General features: G+C 44.9%; 1 protein-coding gene across 1 annotated transcript in view; it reads right to left on the reverse strand.

Moving 5' to 3' along the window:
- anpeplb (alanyl (membrane) aminopeptidase-like b) overlaps nt 1–17,772 on the reverse strand; it is a 42,909-nt gene that overhangs the window by 20,902 nt on the left and 4,235 nt on the right. The window contains exons 4-11 of the mRNA XM_061823657.1: nt 17,448–17,568; nt 16,259–16,413; nt 15,270–15,383; nt 9,668–9,811; nt 9,460–9,525; nt 5,996–6,061; nt 5,747–5,895; nt 50–129 (exon numbers count right to left, since the gene is read on the reverse strand). Coding sequence (XP_061679641.1) covers nt 50–129; nt 5,747–5,895; nt 5,996–6,061; nt 9,460–9,525; nt 9,668–9,811; nt 15,270–15,383; nt 16,259–16,413; nt 17,448–17,568 — 895 coding nt within the window. The remainder of the gene's footprint in view (nt 1–49; nt 130–5,746; nt 5,896–5,995; nt 6,062–9,459; nt 9,526–9,667; nt 9,812–15,269; nt 15,384–16,258; nt 16,414–17,447; nt 17,569–17,772) is intronic.

The following is a 17,772-nucleotide window of genomic DNA, read 5'->3' on the forward strand; positions in this document are numbered from 1 at the left end:
AATCAGGTGGTCTCGTTTTATAATTTGTGACAAGTTTCTCTTCTCTTACCTGTTTTGCTGGTCTCCAACCATTGGAGAGAAATTCCTGATGTATTTGACATCACGTTGATTGGGATATGCCACAAATGACTGAAAAATCAAAGTAATAGAAGGTGTATCATGAGAGTTCAAGACTTTCTAGGTAGTAAAGTGAGTTGGTTGAACTGGGGAGAGTCATGACATCATTTACAGATAAAACAGCAACAAATGAACACATCCATTGCATTTAATGAGGTATACTGAAGGGGGATGTGGGAGGAGACCAGAAAGCCTGGAGAAAACCCACGCCGGCATGCGGAGAACATGCAAACTCCACACAGGCAGCGTTAGGGAGATTGAACCCTTGTCCTCAGAACTGTGGGGCCAAATCTCTAACCAGTTCCACAACCATGCCGCCAATTAACAGATTATTATCAGCCTTTATTGCTCCGTGACTGGTACCGCAATGTCTCTAAGTCTACACTGACATTCTGTCTCTTGTCATCATGTACTTTGTCATACTGGAGCGGCACCAACTACCGACAGATTCCTTGTATGTTTCCAAGATACTTGGCGAATAAAGATTTTTTTGATTCTGAATGCAACACGACTGTGGTTTGGCATTGTCAAGCAGGGGTGTCAATGAAAAATATGTTGCTTGGATAGCAAGATATGTTTCTCAAAAACTTGGATGAACCTTTCAGCAGTAATGGTGACTTCACAGATCTGTAAATTACCCGTGACATTGGCACAAATACAGCCCCATACCATCACAGATGTTGGCTTTAGAACTTTGCGTCTATAAAAATCCAGATGGTTCCCTTCCTCGTTGGCCGAGAGGACACGATGTCAACAATTTCTCCCCCAAAAATTTAAATGTGGACTCATTACATTAGGAAATTCACAAGAAATTGTAATACCATAGCTGGGCCATAGCATGAGCTCACCTCGCCACACCAACCATTTATATGGGACCCATTGTCAGGCAGCATTCAGAAAACTCCAATTGGCATTTATCTCCGACCCCATTCTCACCCTTCTGGACCCCAAATTCCAGTTTGTCGTGGAGGTACTGTAAACTCATCTGATGCAGCCATCAGCGCAATACTACATCAGAAATGTCCCTAAGATGGCAAGCTACATCCTTGTGCTTATATTTTCAAAAAGATGACCTGTGCAGAGAGAAATTATGATATTGGGGGCCGAGAGTTACTTGCTGTCAGGGTAACATTGGCGGAATGGAGGCAGTGGCTGGAGGGTACTGAAGTTCTGTTCATAGTTTGGATGGATCGTAAAAACCTGGAGTTCCTCAAGATTACCATGAGACTTAACGTGCGGCATACCACATGGCCGCTATTCTTTTCCTGATTTAACTTTGTGCTCTGATATTGCCCGAGCTCCAAGAATGTTAAACCGATGCCCTCTTACTCATCCACTGGGGGGGTGGGGTAATTCACCCAGGACTGAAACGATACTACCAGAATTATTATTTTTTTGTGGGTTTTTTTAGGTTTGTTTGGGAAGTTGAAACCTTAGTCAAGGACGCATTGAAAGACACTTGTTGCCCCGAGAACTGCCTGACTTTATGTGGTCCCGTCCTTAAGGGGCAGGGTTATTCATGGGCCGCATACAATCACGACAGTGTGTCACCTGGGCATAAGAATCAGTCAGCGTTGAGCAGCGCTTTTGGTGGGCCAAGGTTACAGTGAAGAAAATAAGTATTTGAACACCCTGCTATATTGCAACTTCTCTCAGTTAGAAATCATGGAGGGGTCTGAAATTTTCATTGTAGGTGCATGTTCACTGTGAGAGAGATAATCTGAAAAGAAAAATCCAGAAATCACAATGTATGATTTTTTTAACGATTTATTTGTGTGATACAGCTGCAAAAAAGTATTTCAACACCTGAGAAAATGTTAATATTTTGTACAGTAGCCTTTGTTTCAAACATTTCCTGTAGTTGTTCATCAGGTTTGCACAAACTGCAGGGGAGATTTTGGGGCACTCCTCCACATAGATCTTCTCTAGATCAGACTCGGAGTTTCAGCTCCCTCCAAAAATGCTCTATTGGGTTTAGGTCTGGAGAGTGGCTAAACCATGCCAGAACCTTGATATGCTTCTTACGGAGCCACTCCTTGGTTTAGTTCCCCAAAATCTCCCAATACATGGCCACAGTCTCTTTAATACAGTGCAGTCGTCCTGTCCCATGTACACAAAACCCCCCCCCAAAGCATGTTGTTATCACCCCCATGCTTCACATTAGGGATGGTGTTCTAGGGATGGAAATCATCATTCGTCTCCCTCCAAACACGGTTAGTGGAATTATCACCAAAAAGTTCCTTTTTGGTCTCGTCTGACCGCAAAACTTTCTCAGCCACCTTGGGAACGGTGTTCCCTGCTCTTTTCAGGTCATTAACCAAGTCCTGTCATGTACTCCTGGGCTGATTCCTCACCTTTCTCATGATCATTGTGACCCCACGAGGTAATATCTTGCATGGGGCTCCACTCCAATTGAGATTGACCATCATTTTAACCTTCTACCATTTTATAATGATTGCTCCAACAGTGGACCTTTTTTCACCCAGCTGTTTGGCAATTTCTCCGTAGCCCTTTACAGCCGTGTGGAGTTGTACAATTTTGTCTCTGGTGTCTTTGGACAGCTCTTTGTTCTTGGTCATGTTACAAGTTTGAGTCTTACTGATTGTATGGGGTGGACAGGTGTCTTTATGCAGCTAATGACCTCACACAGGTGTATCTGATTCAGGATAATACATGGAGTGGAGGTGGACTTTTAAAGGCGGACTAACAGGTCTTTGAGGGTCGAAATTCTAGCTGACAGACAGGTGTTCAAATACTTATTTGCAGCTGTATCACACAAATAAATCGTTGAAAAAAATCTTGCAATGTGATTTCTGGATTTTTCATTTTAGATTATCTCTCTCACAATGGACATGCACCACCAATGAAAATTTCAGCCCCATCCATGAGTCCTAAGTAGGAGAACTTGCAATATAGCAGGGTTTTCAAATACTTATTTTCTTCACTGTATAAGAGACGTAAGTGATTACGTCAATTTGTATCAGGTGTGCGTGGCCAAAAAGCCCTTTCCCTATGGAAGTTAATATATGCCACTAGTATTTGAATTTAAAAAAAAATAAGAGTTAAACTGAAATACAGCTATTGAAAATGTGACCACTTTGAAATCACAAAGTGAATTTTAAAATGTAGTCAAAAATGTACACAAAAATACAACATACAATTTCAGTTGGATTTTTAATTCAAACCCTGGTGGCACATATTTACTTTCATATGGCCCCACCATCCGTAGGGGGAGTTGCGACCCCTACCCATACAACAAAGACCCTGGTCTGACATCTCTCTAGACTTCATAACCAGGTTGCCAGATTCACAGGGTAATACCACAGTTCTCACAGTCATACTCTGATGCTCCAAAATGGCACCTTTCATGGCATCTTGTGCGACTCTTATAAGGAGTAGTTCCTATCAACAGAAATGTCTCTTGTTCTTTGTTCTTGTTGCTTTTTTTGTTCTTTGTTCTGAATGTCGTACCAGGGCAGCACCGACTGGCGCAGAAAAATTCCTTTATTTTACTCACTTGGCCAAGAAAGCTGATTCCGATTCTGATTATCCAAACGTTCCCTGGCAAAACAGACTGCTGAGCACATGATGACCCATGTTTTTAGAATTCATGGTTTCCCGACAAGTATAGCATCGGTTAGAGAGCCCCAAATCGTGTCTTGCTTTTGGAAAGAGATTTATTCACTTATAGGTGCTACGGTCAATTTGTCTTGTGGGTCTGATCCTAGGACGAATGGGGAGACAGGCGGGTGAACCAAGACCTGGAAACCAGGCTCAATTTCCTCGCTTCACAGGAACCACACACACGGAGCCAGAAGCTGGGTTGAATTCTCATACAATTATCTCTCCTCTGCATCAAGAGTCCCCCATTTCAAGTCGTGCATGGCTTCCAACATGCCTTTCCTGCCATATCCTCAGAATCAGCGGTGCCTTCTGCATTGGTGTCCATTTGGGACCTCTCCCATGTTCTGCCCTTGACAGTCCAAGCTTTTTTGGAACATGTTGCACTTATAAAATTCTAAATGAATGATTGTTTTCTCAAAATAATTAAGCTTATCAGTTTGAACATTAAATATCTTATCTTTGTAGTGTATTGTATGTGCCAGCACAGTGACTCAGCTGGTAAAGCGTTGGCCTCACAGTACTGAGGTCCTGGGTTCAATCCCAGACCCGCCTGTGTGGAGTTTGCATGTTCTCCCTGTGATTGCATGGGTTTCCTCCGGGCACTCCAGTTTCCTCCCATATCCCAAAAACATGCGACATTAATTGGACACTCTAAATTGTCCCAAGGTGTGATTGGGAGTGCAGCTCTTTGTCTCCATGTCCCCTTCGATTGGCTGGCAACCATTTCAGGGTGTACCCCACCTCCTGCCCATTGACAGTTGGGATAGGCTCCAGCACTCCCCGTGATCCTCGTGAGGATAAGCGGTTAGGGTTAGGGGTTAAGGGTTCAGCCTAACTTTCAAAAGTACTCAATCAACAATCGCACAAGTAATAATATAGAGGAAGATTTTCATGACTTGTTATCTTGCCATATAGCAAACATTTTCTATCAGGGATTTGTCAGTGGTTTGAAACATAATAAGATAAGAAATCATATTATTTAAAGTACCTAGGGACATTTTGCCATAATTAAAAAATGTATCCAATGGCAAAGTTTTTGACTTCAAATGTGGACCACGTGATGTGTATCTCTGATAGAAGGGGTGTCATGCACATTTGTGTCAGTTCTGTTTGCATGGAACTGAAACTTTAACTGTCTTGATGCTTGATGCTTCATTTCTCTTTCACTTACATAGTGTGTTTATTGTGCATTCCGTGCCATGATCATAATTTTTAAGTTGTTAGAGATTGGTGGGTGTGGTCTGCAGGCTTTCCTTGGTAAAAATACATGTTGAAGTTGAATGAAAAAAAAACACAGAACAAAGACTAAATAAAATGACTAAGAATTTGGTTAGTTAAAATTGTCCTTATAGTAAACTTTGTGGTAATTTCTGTATTGGTCTTGTAGCAGAAACATCATCAAAGACAATGAGTCTTCAAAATATTTAACTTGTAAGAACTGCTATATTTTTTGTTATTTTGAAAGTTTGCATATCTTGACAAGCGACATGATACTGGCGAGCTTTGGTTTGTATTTTCTAGCTGCTTGTGATGGAATTTTCCATGTTTCCAAAGTTCCTTTTGGGAGCGCTGGTGGGCAGGGTCTCTGTGCCGCAACGGATGGTATTTTAAAGCTGGTGGTTTTTAGGTGTGGGGTTACCATTGTTGCTGGTTCGCTTTATAGTTATTAATACTTAATTGATACTTCTGTCAAATGCCTTTACATTAAGTATTACTGTGATTTCTGCATTACAACCATGTGTAGTTTAAATTCTGTTCATGTTAATTCGTACTCGTCCCTTCCATTTTACTATTGTAGACCTTTTATTTTTATGTTATCATTGTTTTCCTTAACGAGCTTCTGTCATCAGAGTTTTCATTTTTGGTATGATTTTTTTTCTTTTTTTTACTCCATGTTTATTGTTGGTGGTGTCTCCTCAGTGATGAATCCTTCGGCTGTTTGTAGACCATAAGCGTTACAAATAAGCAATTATTGGTTTTCTATAAGACACAAAACATGACATACCCAGAGTCAAAAGAACTGTTGAACAGGAAGTGCTTCTGAGATATCTCGCCATTTGTAGTGTTGATAGTTACGACAGGATATCCATTTTGATTGGTCCATGTGCCCATCACCTTGGCAACATCAGTGTGACCTCCATCGTCGTGAACAGCCTTGAAAGCATAGAAAAAATTTCTGTAATCAATGCTTTTCTTTTGTGTAGCCTTGCTAATATGTTATTTTAAAAACTTTTGTATCATTTCGTAAACTTGCCTTTTGAATATAGGTCCAAAGGTCATCCTGATCAGTATTTCCGAACCTAAAAGCCCTGAGGTACATCTTGAAGGATAAAAAAAGGGCGACAAATGAATTATTTTTCCTCAAGTGTTCTTCTCTGGGGTGGTTGTTTTAAAATGGACAATAAAATGTAAAATCTAAAAGAAAAATGGAAAATATAAAATCCAGTAGTGTTCAAAATAATTGCTGTTCAATGTGACTAACCAGATTAATCCACATTTTCAGTATATTTTTTTATTACTACACGTCAAGCAAGTTATCAGTAGGTGCTGTAGATTCACAGAAAACCAACAAGATGCAGCATTCATGATAGACAGACTCTTAAGGCTGTGCAATTGTGCAATTTGTTGAAAGGGGGTCATTCAAAAAAATAGCAGTCCCCGTTGACTTTACAAATTCAAAACTATTTTATACAAACTTTTTTGTTTCTAGGATTTACGAATCTTTTGACTCACAAAACTTACATTTAGATGTGTGACTACAATTATTTATTTATTTATTTATTTATTTTTACTGCTTCACATCTGTGTGGCATGGAATCGACCAACTTCTGTATTTGCTCATGTGACATCAGCTGACTTGGACCAGAGAAGTGTAGAAATGGAGCTTACAACAGACTTGGAACTCCTTTCAGCCTTGGTTAAATCTAAACAAATATATATCAACACTGACAAATTTTATGCATGACTGTGAATTCAGATCTGCTCATGCTTTCCGAAGTGTTGAAGTGAGAAGAAGGAAAAGACAGAACAACACATCCTGCGATTTCACCTGAAGACCAGTGTGGGCTCCTACCTAAGAGGAAATCACAGTAAACAGGAGGAACTAAGTAGTTTTCTTGTCTGCCTGAAAAACCCTGCTTGCTTTAATTTGTTGTCATTATGAGCCACATATTCCATTGTTTTCATTTTTTGTTGTGGTTCTCTGCTGTTATCAGCACCACAGGTTTTTGTTTTTATTAGTTTATCTGTATTTTTTTCAAATTTTTTGAGTACTTTTAAGTAGCACAGAAAACTGGTGATGATAACAGAGAACCTCAACAAAAAAATGAAGACAATGTATATTGTTGAGTTTTTTCTGTACTTTTCATGAGAACACTATTTGTTGCGCTGAAAAATAAAGCCTAGTGTTTGCTTTGTGGTCCAAACAGTTATGGATCGTTACATTTGTCATGGCATGTCATTATCCAATCCGCTTATCTTCACAAGGGTTGCGGGAAAGCTGGAGCTTATCCCAGCTAGCTTCAGGCAAAAGACAGACTACACCCTGAACTGGTGACCAATCACTCACAGGGTAGATATCGACACCATCACTGAGCGGGGATCGATCCCACGCTGCCCACACCAAAGGCAAGCGTGTGTACCACTACATCTGTATTGTGTGGTTTCATATTTACACAGGCAACCCAGTCTGCCCATGGTGACAGCCGCTGAATTGAACGACTAGACACAGCTGTCCAGATAACTTGGGAGGTAAATGTTTGGCTCCAGATATTATGCAATGCTCCAACATGCATGAGTTTTTGTAAAACATGCCAGTGATTTTTTTTTTTGGTGTGTGGTGGTGGTTGTGTAGGGGTGGGGGTAATCTGGATGCATGTAGTTCTAGAGAGTAATATTTCTATTTTTTCTAGGTTTAAATTATGACACAATGCTAAAGTTTTTTGTTTTTTTTTACCGTTAATCTGAATTCTGTGTAGGTCAAAATTTTGATAAAAGTCAATCTGAAACAATACTGTCAAACTAAACAGGAGTGGCGTAGAGCTACGGTGTCAAACATATGGCCAGCAGGCCGGAACCGGCCCCTCAGAAATCTGCAATATGATTTTTTTTAAAATAAATTGCAGTTCCTGATTGATCTGCTAGGGGCACACTGTCTTCAAGTAGACAACATGACATACTATACAGCCTCAGAACTAAAAGGAGATGGCAGAATTGTGGCTTCTGGGTCTGTATGTGGCATTTTGTCCAATCCTAGGAATGACGGTGTAATGTCTTTGTCAAAAAAGAGAAAAGTGGACTCCAAGTGTCAGATTTTCCAAGAAAAATTGATGTCTCTCTATCCGTTCACAGAGCTGGATAGGAAACTTGTGTGCCTTGTGTGCACGCAGGAAGTTTCAGTGCTCAAGGAATATAATCTTGAGTGCCACTATGAGACTCAGCATAGTAAAAAAATACAGCATGGAGAAATGAGAAGACTTACATAGAGAACTAAGAAGACAGAAGATAAATGAATTGTTGGTGAGTCTGAGGAAACAGCAGTCTATTTTCAACCGAAGCCCAGAGACCAGTGATGCGGCAGTGAATGCCAGCTACCTAATTGCTAGCAAAATAGCATGAGCATAAAAAGCCGTACTGTGAGGGGGAGTTTGTTAAAACGTGCTTGCTGAAGCCTCCAGAAATCCTGTCTTGAAAAGCGACAAGCTTTTGCCAATATTAGCCTGACAAGGAATACTGTAGCAGACAGGATTTCAAAACTATCAACAGATTTGGACAGCCAAATGATGTACAAAGTGCGGTCATTTATGGCATTTTCTGTTGCAATTGATGAGAGCACTAATATTACAGATGTCGCTCAACTGGGCATACAGTCTGTAGCCAACCAACAAGGTAAAAGAGGAAAGAAAAGGATATAGGAAATGAGCAACTCAGTGCTCCTGATGAGCAGGGCAGTGGAATTCTATTTTTAGAGTGTAAACACCTGTAAGAAAGAACCTCTCAGTTGATATGTTGAACCTGTGTTGTTATTGGTGGTCCCGACACAAGTAATTAAAGTTCATACTGGGTCTATCGAATGTTTTATTGGATGAACACTATTACATTCATATTAGTCAAACAGTATATGGAATTGCTGAACTGGAAGATTGAGGAAGGATGCGCTCGGCCCCCCTCCACCCACAAGTGGGGGGCGAGTCAGAGAGCCAGTCCAGGAGGGGGCCCAACCAGGGGGACGCCACCCCCCCCCCCCCCATGACCCTGGGAGGTCCCAAGCCCCACGAAAGCACCCAGACCAGTCCCAAAGGGAGTGCCACAAGCACCAAACGATCACTCAACTGGCCCCTTCCCCCACCCTCTTCCACATACATGAATGGATATATACAGACACATGCACACGCACGCACACATGCATACACACCACGTAAGCCCCACTGGCACCACCGCCACCCATGAAGAACATGGAGCCCAACGCAGGAGCCACCAGGTTTTTATGACAGCTAGTGTAACGCTGGCATTACTTGTTTCTAAAAGTCAATTGATCCCGCAAAGGAATATCCGTTTTAAAAGTAGAATAAAAATGCCAACTGCAGTGTTCATGAGCCCCAACTTGTATTTTTTGTCACATCAGAGAATCAAACTAGTTATTTCTGTTTGGGCTCAATCCACAGACATGCAATAAATGGGAAATTCTGATCATTCAAACAAAGTTATATCAAGACTTACCTTAATTCCTTTGTTAAAAACTCTTTGCTCCACAGCGTTTGCCAGCATTCTCAGCACAATTGCTCCCTAGACCATGAATACAAAAGTATTATGAATGTTAATATCCAAAATACACAAGGTCTTAGTAATAAAGGAGAACATAAATACTGTATATGACATCAATGGATAGTATTAGTGGCATCTTTGTTTTATAAACATTTGAGTATACCTTGTAATAGGTTATAGCATCAAACATTTCAATGATCTCTGAAGTGGACTGGACGTCGTTAAATGAGACAGTAAGAGGATGTGAAGAAGCCAATGCATCCTGCTCAAATGCTGCATGGAGTTCACTCAAAGTGTACATCTCTCTCTGGGAGAGACAAACAAAGCGTCAACATAATAATGCTTTGATAAAACAAGAAGAAAAAGAAGAAAGGAAAGAACTGTCTATTCCATCTGAACTTCACAAAAATTTGCATGTTATACACTGTACATATATGTGTCATTTTCATCTAATTTGATCCACAAAGGTAAAGACATGCACATTTTGGGAATGTGTGAGTTGGGAAACCAGAGTTGCCGGAGAAAACTCACACAGGCACAGGGAAAACATGCAAACTCCACACGGGCAGTTGAACCCTGAACCTCAGAAGTGTGAGGCCAACGCTTTCCCACCGTGTGTCATGGCCCTGCCGTTCCAGCCCTGGCTGGGCGTGTCCCAGCAGACTGACGACGATTAGGAGGCGCACACCTGCGCCTCATCTCCGCTGATCAACCCTGGTACTTATAGGACTCAGTGGACGACTGCTCTTTGCCAGATCGTTGCCTCACATGCCTCGTTCCCGCATGCCAACCTCCCCTGTACCGACCAACGCCTGTCTCCCGACCTACCCTGTACGCCTGTCGCTCCTGTCCTGCTATTTGTGCTGACTGATTCCCCAGTTACCGACTCTGGAACGAATAGACTTTCTACTGACCGCTTGCCTCTCACCCGAGTCGTGCATTTGGGTCCGCCCTCAAGTCCTGTTCATGACAGAATGATCTGGCCATAACATGGACCCAGCCGACTCCAAAGCCATCTGCCACTCGTTAAAGTTCCAGGACAGACACCTGGCTGAGCAGGAGGCTGCCCTCCAGGTGACGAACCAGAGGCTGCTTGAGATCTGTGCCCGGCTGGAGCCGTGGATAGGCTCTCAGGCTAGCGCTGCTACGACGCTGAAGGCAGCCATTCCGGCTGCTACCCCGGTCCAGCTCACTCCGTCTGCCCCGCCCGCTGCGGAGATTCAGTGTACCGGCGTAACACCCCTCTCCCGGCCCGCACGTTTCCCTTACTCGCTCAGTGTGACCTCCACTTCGAGCTACAGATCGCCTTCGTCATTTCCCACATGAGGGGTAGAGCGAAGGTGTGGGCCACAGCGGAGTGGAGTCGCAACTCGGAGACGTGTCGTTCTTGGACGGCCTTCGTCTGCGCCATAACCCAGGTCTTCCAGTACACCACGCCGGAGCGCGAGGCAGCGGCGTCGCTGATGACGTTACACCAGGGACAGCACTGGGTTTCTGACTACGCCATCGAGTTCCGTATCCGGGCAGCTGAGAGCTGATGGAACGAGGACGCCCTCCTCCAGGGGCTCTCCCCGCAGGTCCGCGGTCTCCTCATCGCCGTGGACTTTCCAACCTTGTTGGATGTGCTTGTCGCGCTGGCGCTCAAAGTCGACCAAAGACTTGCCATCCAGGGACAAATGGACGCGCTGTCTGGCTGCCACCTACCTACGCTCATTCCCGCGACGCAGCCCATGCGAGGGGAGGTTCTCGACAGTCGGGCAGAGGAGCGCCTGCGACGTCGACGGGAGGGACGCTGCTTTTACTGCGGCCGCTTGGGCCACTTAATTGCCCATTGCCCGGTCAGACCGAAGCGTCCCGGCCTCAGGATCACTACACCGGTGAGTGTGTGATATACTGCGACGGAATCCAGTCGGGTGCTTCTCCAAGTCACCCTAGGCATGGAGGGTCGTTCGTGTACTGTGACAGCGTTCATCGACTCTGGCTCGGACGCGAATTTTATCAACCCCCGCGTGGTCGAGGCGGCTACCTTTATGACGCAGTGGTTCTGCAACGCTTACGCTGTGAACGGGAAATTCCTCTGTCGAGTGACGCTTCGCACGCAATCTTTAGGGATGGCATTTCCAGACGCCCACATGGAACGAATTAGCTTCCACGTCTTCAACTTGCGGAGCAGCGATATCATCCTGGGGAGTACGTGGCTTAAGGAGCACAACCCGCATATTGACTGGAGCACGGGCCAAATCAGGGCATGGGGCGAAGATTGCCACAAGCGGTGTTTCATTGCTCGTGAGGAAGGGAGGATTCAAGTCGCGGCCATGGAATTTAAAGAGCCAGGTACCACACCGGAGTTAGCCGCGGTGTCCCCCTGTTATCCGGATCTCAAGGAGGTGTCTTCGGAAACAAAAGCTAGATCCCTGCCGCCGCAATGCCCTTATGACTGCGTCATTGAGCTCCTGCTTGGCACCTCACCCCCTCGAGGGAGATTGTTTTCTTTGACAGGGCCAGAGCACCAGGCCATGAAGAAATACGTCAAGGAGTCGCTGGCGGCAAGGCTCATTCCTCTGTCTTCCTCACCAGCTGGTGCAGGGTTCTTCTTTGTAAAGAAGAAGGACACTTCGGTAAGGCCCTGCATCGACAACAGAGGACTCAACGACATCACCGTAAAGAACAGGTACCCTCTTCCCCTGATAGCGACGGCGTTCAAACTGCTTCAGGGGGCCCGGATCTTCACTAAGCTGGACCTATGGAGTGCATATCATCTGGTAAGGATCCGGGAGAGGGATGAATGGAAGACGGCATTCAATACCCCCACGGGCCATTACGACTATTTGGTGATGCCGTTTGGGTTGACGAACGCACCTGTTGTTTTCCAGAACTTTATTAATGATGTGTTCAGGGAAAAGCTGAATAGAAATGTTTTTGTGTACCTCGACAACATCCTGATTTTTTTCTCAGACCTGACCTCCCACATCAGACATGTCAGGGAGGTGCTTCAGCAGCTGCTGCAGCATCAGCTGTACGTGAACGTGGAGAAGTGCGAGTTCTACCAAGTCTCCGTGTCTTTCCTGGGGTTCATCCTGGAAGAAGGGGAGATTCAAATGGATCCCGGGAAGATCGATGCGGTCCTTCAATGGCCCACTCCCTCTTGTCGGAAGGATGTGCAGAGGTTCATCGGGTTCGCGAACTTCTATTGTAAGTTCATCCGGAACTTCAGTTCCATTGCCGCCCCTCTGCACCCTCTCACATCTTCCCGCAACACCTTTGAGTGGACCAGGATCTGTCAGGAGGCCTTTGCAGGCTTAAGGCAAGCTTTACCACCGCACCAACCCTCATAATGCCGGACCCGGACCGGCAGTTTGTGGGCGAGGTGGACGCATTGGACTCTGGGATGGGAGGTAGGATTCACCCGTGTGCCTTTCTTTCAAAAAGACTGACCCCGGCTGAACATAACTACGATGTGGGTGACCGCGAATTGCTGGTGGTCAAGACAGCAATGGAGGAGTGGCGACATTGGCTGAAGGGGTCGCAAGTGCCGTTCGTGGTTCTCACCGAACATAAAAACTTGGAATATCTGAGGACCACGAAGAGGCTGAATGCCCGCCAGGCCAGATGGGCACTCTTTTTTTTTTTCACGCATTTCCACTTCACTTTGTCCTTCCGCCCAGGCTCGAAGAACGGCAAGCTGGATGCACTCTCGCGGAACCACAAGGGGGATCGCCTGGAGCCCGCGAGCGTCCCAATCCTTCCGGAGCCCTGCTTTGTGTCTGGGTTCACCTGGACAATTGAGACACAAGTGAAGGAGGCCGCGAGGGACGCTCGGGGTCCAGCCGGATGTCCTCCCGTCCACTTGTTTGTTGTCCTGTCACTACGGGCGGAAGTCATGGACTGGGCGCACACCAACAAGATGGTCTTCCACCCGGGCATGACCAAGACACGCTCTGTCATCGAGCAGCGGTTTTGGTGGCCAAACCTGGGTAGGGACGTGAGGGATTACGTCAACGCCCGCCCGGAATGCATGGCCAACAAGACTTCCTGTCTGCGACCAATGGGGGAGTTGCGGCCGCTGGCAATTCCCTCGAGTCTCTGGTCACGTATCTCCGTGGATTTTGTCACTGGGATACCTCCTTCCCAGGGGAACACGGTGGTGTTCTCCGTCGTCGACCGTTTCTCCAAGATGGTCCATTTCATGCCGGCCCCGAAGATCCCATCCGCCAAGCAAACGGCCCAGCTGCTGCTCGAGGAGGTCGTCCGCTACCACGGGCTGCCGGTGGATATCGTCTCAGACAGGGGTCCACAGTTCGTTTCCCGTTTTTGGAAGGAGTTCTGCACCCTCATCGGGGCTACGGCGAGCCTGACGTCACGCCATTACCCGGAGTCCAACGGCCAGTCAGAGAGGACTAACCAAGACCTGGAAACCGGCCAATCCTGCTTGGCGTCTCGTGACCACAGCACATGGAGCCAACACCTCAGATGGGTGGAGTGTGCTCACAACTCCCTACCCTCCACCTCCACAGGTATGGCTCCTTACCACATAGTGCACGGTTATCCTCTATTCCCATCGATGGCCACAGACTCCGCGGTGGTGAGACGCTGCAAGCGGACCTAGGAGGCAGCTCGCAAGACACTGGCGCGCATAGGCAGCTCCTACAAGTCCGCAGCGGACCTCAAGAGAAGGGCACCGGCGTTCAAGGTGGGACGTGTGTGGTTATCCACAAAGGATCTTCCGCTGCGGACCTTCGTTGGTCCGTTCCCCATCACCAAGGTCATCAACCCGGTCACCGTGTCATTAAAGCTCCCCAGGTCAATGAGGGTCCACCCCACCTTCCATGTGAGCAGGCTCCGTCCAACCCGTCCGTTACCACTGGTTCCTCCAGTCAATTCTCCTCCACCTCCCCGCATGGTAGACGGTTGGCCTGGGAACTCAGTGCGCCGTCTGCTGTCTTCTCGTCCCAGAGGCAGGGGGGTCCAGTACCTGGTGTATTGGGAGGGGTATGGACCGGAGGAGCATTCCTGGATCCCCTCCCGCTTCATTCTTGACCCCACCCTCGCCTGTGTCTTCCACGCGGCCCATCTTGAAGCCCGTGGGCCGTCTGGAGCCGGCCGTTTGGGTGGGGGGGGTACTGTCATGGCCCTGGGGGTGTCCCAGCAGACCAACGTCAATTAGGAGGCGCACACCTGCACCTCATCTCCACTGATTAACCCTGTTACTTAACTCAGAGGACGACTGGTCTTTGCCAGATCGTTGCCTCGCATGCTTCGTTCCCGCACTTCCGCATTCCTGATGCCAACCTTCCGTGTACCGAACAATGCCTGTCTCCCGACCTACCCTGTATGCCTCGTTCCTGTTCCTGCTGTTTGTGCTGACTGACTCCCCGGTTACCGACTCTGGAACGAATAAAGACTTTCTCCTTACCGCTTGCCTGTCACCCGAGTCGTGGATTTGGGTCCGCCCTCGAGTCCAGTTCATGACACCGTGCACATATTATATATATATATATATATATATATATATATATATATATATATATATATGGCATGTGCATGCGTGCATGTGTTTCAATGGGCTACCACCATTTGCTGTCAATAATGACAACTCTTCCTATGAATGCCTAATATATCAAGTGTGGCTGATTGAGCATAAAAAACATTTACCCATATAAAACCAAGGTAGCATAGTTTATGTTGTTGGTGCAAAATTTCAAACGTCTTTACCACTAGTTAGCAAATGATTTGAAGATTATCGATATGTATTAATCAAAACTTACAATTTTAAATGTAGGCTCAACATCATCCACTGCTAGCGTTGACAAATACGTGGCAAAACCTTCATTTAGCCAAACTTGACTCCACCATTTCATTGTCACAAGATTTCCAAACCACTGCAAGCAAAAAGACAGAATCATACCAGGCACACTTTCAAGTACTGCATGATTGAACCCACAGGTCAAAATGTAACACATTAAGAAAAAAAGAGAATGATGGACTTTAACTGTTTAGGACATTTCATTTACACAGGACATGTGGTCTAATACAGTATTATTTTACTTATGAATTCATTCATTCATTCATTACTCATTGTTAGAGGAGACCGAGGGCAACAACAAAAGAGACCTCTAGAGAAAATTGGAGATCAGGAAGTATATTTAATGACCCATGCTGCTTGTCTTCAAAAAATTTATTTCCTCAGTCAAAAAAGTAATCTTTTGGTGACACTGCCATCTCAGGGATAAGCAATTTAGTGAGCAGTACCATGTAGTGAAAGTGTGGAAAAGAAAGACAACCAGTGCTCTATTAAGATGACATACACATCTTTGGAATTTCCAAGGACCCATTCCCATACACACAAAGTATGTGAGAACAAGCCATCCATCCATTTTCTGAGCCATTTATCCTCACAAGGGTTGTGGGAATCCAGCATGCTGAAGCCTACCCAAGTTATCTTTGGGCGGGGCACACTCTCAAATGGTTGCCAGTTAATTGCAGGGCACAGAAATAAGCAACCTTTCACACTCACAATCACACTTAGGGGGAATTTAGAGTCACTGATTAATCCATGTTTGTAGGAGGTGGGAGGAAACCGAAGTGTCTGAAGAAAACCCACGCAGGCATGGGGAGAGCATGCAAAATCCACACAGGCAGGGCTGGGCTGGGAATTGAACTCCAGTCCTCAGAACTGTGAGGCCGATGCTCTAACCAGTCATTCCACCAGGCCGCCAATTTATGTGAAAGAAAAAATTATGATTTTTATACTAACCTGGTGTGCCAGTTCATGTGCAATGATATAAGAGATTGTTTCCTTATGCAACTGGGATGACACTCCCTCTTCATACAGCAAAACTCCCTCCTCATAAGTGATCAGTCCCCAGTTTTCCATTCCTGCAGCAGATAAATCTGGCAGTGCAATTTGATCTGGGGAAATAAATAACTACAATAAATATCTAGTACATAAGAGTAGGGTTCTTTTTCCAGAAATAAAATACTCCTCTGTCAAGGCGCATATACATGGCCAGAAAACAACATGGGTGTTTGCTGGGGAGATGTGCACAATGTATCGAAACCAGTGGTTCCTTCCCAAGCGTTTATGCCTTTTTTACTCATGAAAATTATTGTCATACCATGACTCATTAAATGTGTTGAAGATTCTCCAAACCTAGAACTTAACACAATCAATTATTAAACGAAAATAAATAAGTTCTCGTGAAAATAATGTAGCATCCCTCTCCTGAATCGAGAGGATATGGACGTTTAAGCCATTTATCCATATTTGCCTTTCTGCAAGACACCAGATGTTGTTCTTCGACACCACTGACATAGTAATACAGTCCACCTAAAGTGTTGTAATAATGAGGCCCAATCTTATACAGAATTGCTGCTATGTGAATACATCTAGGTTTGACATGAATAAATGAATACGAGACCAACATTTCGAATTCAGTTTGGGTCAGATCCACATCTTTGAGAATAGTATTATTTGTAACTACAATGACCAAAAGCACTGGAAAAATTGATTCAAGTAAATAACAATGACTCCTCACCAAACTTTTGTATCCATTCCACATGGTTGCTCGAATCCGAAAGTAAGCATAGACATTTGGCCCTATTTATTTATTTTCCAATGACTGGGTAACCAAATGAACCTGTCATGTGACACCACTTTAGCTACTCATATAATAAGTTGGTGTCACGTTGTTGTTTAATTATCAAATCCAGATTAAATATCTGAAAAAGAAAAGTGAAAAAAGGTCCCATTTTCATCTTTTGATGTCAAACGAACATTTTCAGTTTAGAGCAAAAATAAAGATATTGACCTCACTGCTCCCATAAGTAAGGTGGTGCCCTTGAGAGTTCATGACACATATGATGACCATAATATGACAACTTTCGTATCGTTGCATTGTAGACATATTGAATTTGATCCATATATATGTCACATAAAGTCTTACCGAGCTTTTCCAGAAGGTAGTTCATTTCAAAGTGTTCCTCGTAGAACTTAAGGATCTGTCCGGTAACATTTGTTGCATATTTAGTGTGTCCAGCTTTTGTTGCCTCTGGCCGAGCAAATATCTGCATAAGAAAATCGTAGAGACCACATCAGGTCGTGTTTTGTTTTTATTCTCTAGTGAAACTTACGCAATGTGGATAAAAGTGTTGGTACCCGTTTGTTTGAGAAAGAAAAAACAACAATAACAATTAATGGGCTTATTTATGGGAATCACCAGAAGAAAAACATGTTACGTTGTGTTACTCTACTCCACTGCTCAACATTCA

This window comes from Syngnathoides biaculeatus, chromosome 6, assembly GCF_019802595.1.
Source record: "Syngnathoides biaculeatus isolate LvHL_M chromosome 6, ASM1980259v1, whole genome shotgun sequence".
Lineage (NCBI taxonomy): Eukaryota > Metazoa > Chordata > Actinopteri > Syngnathiformes > Syngnathidae > Syngnathoides > Syngnathoides biaculeatus.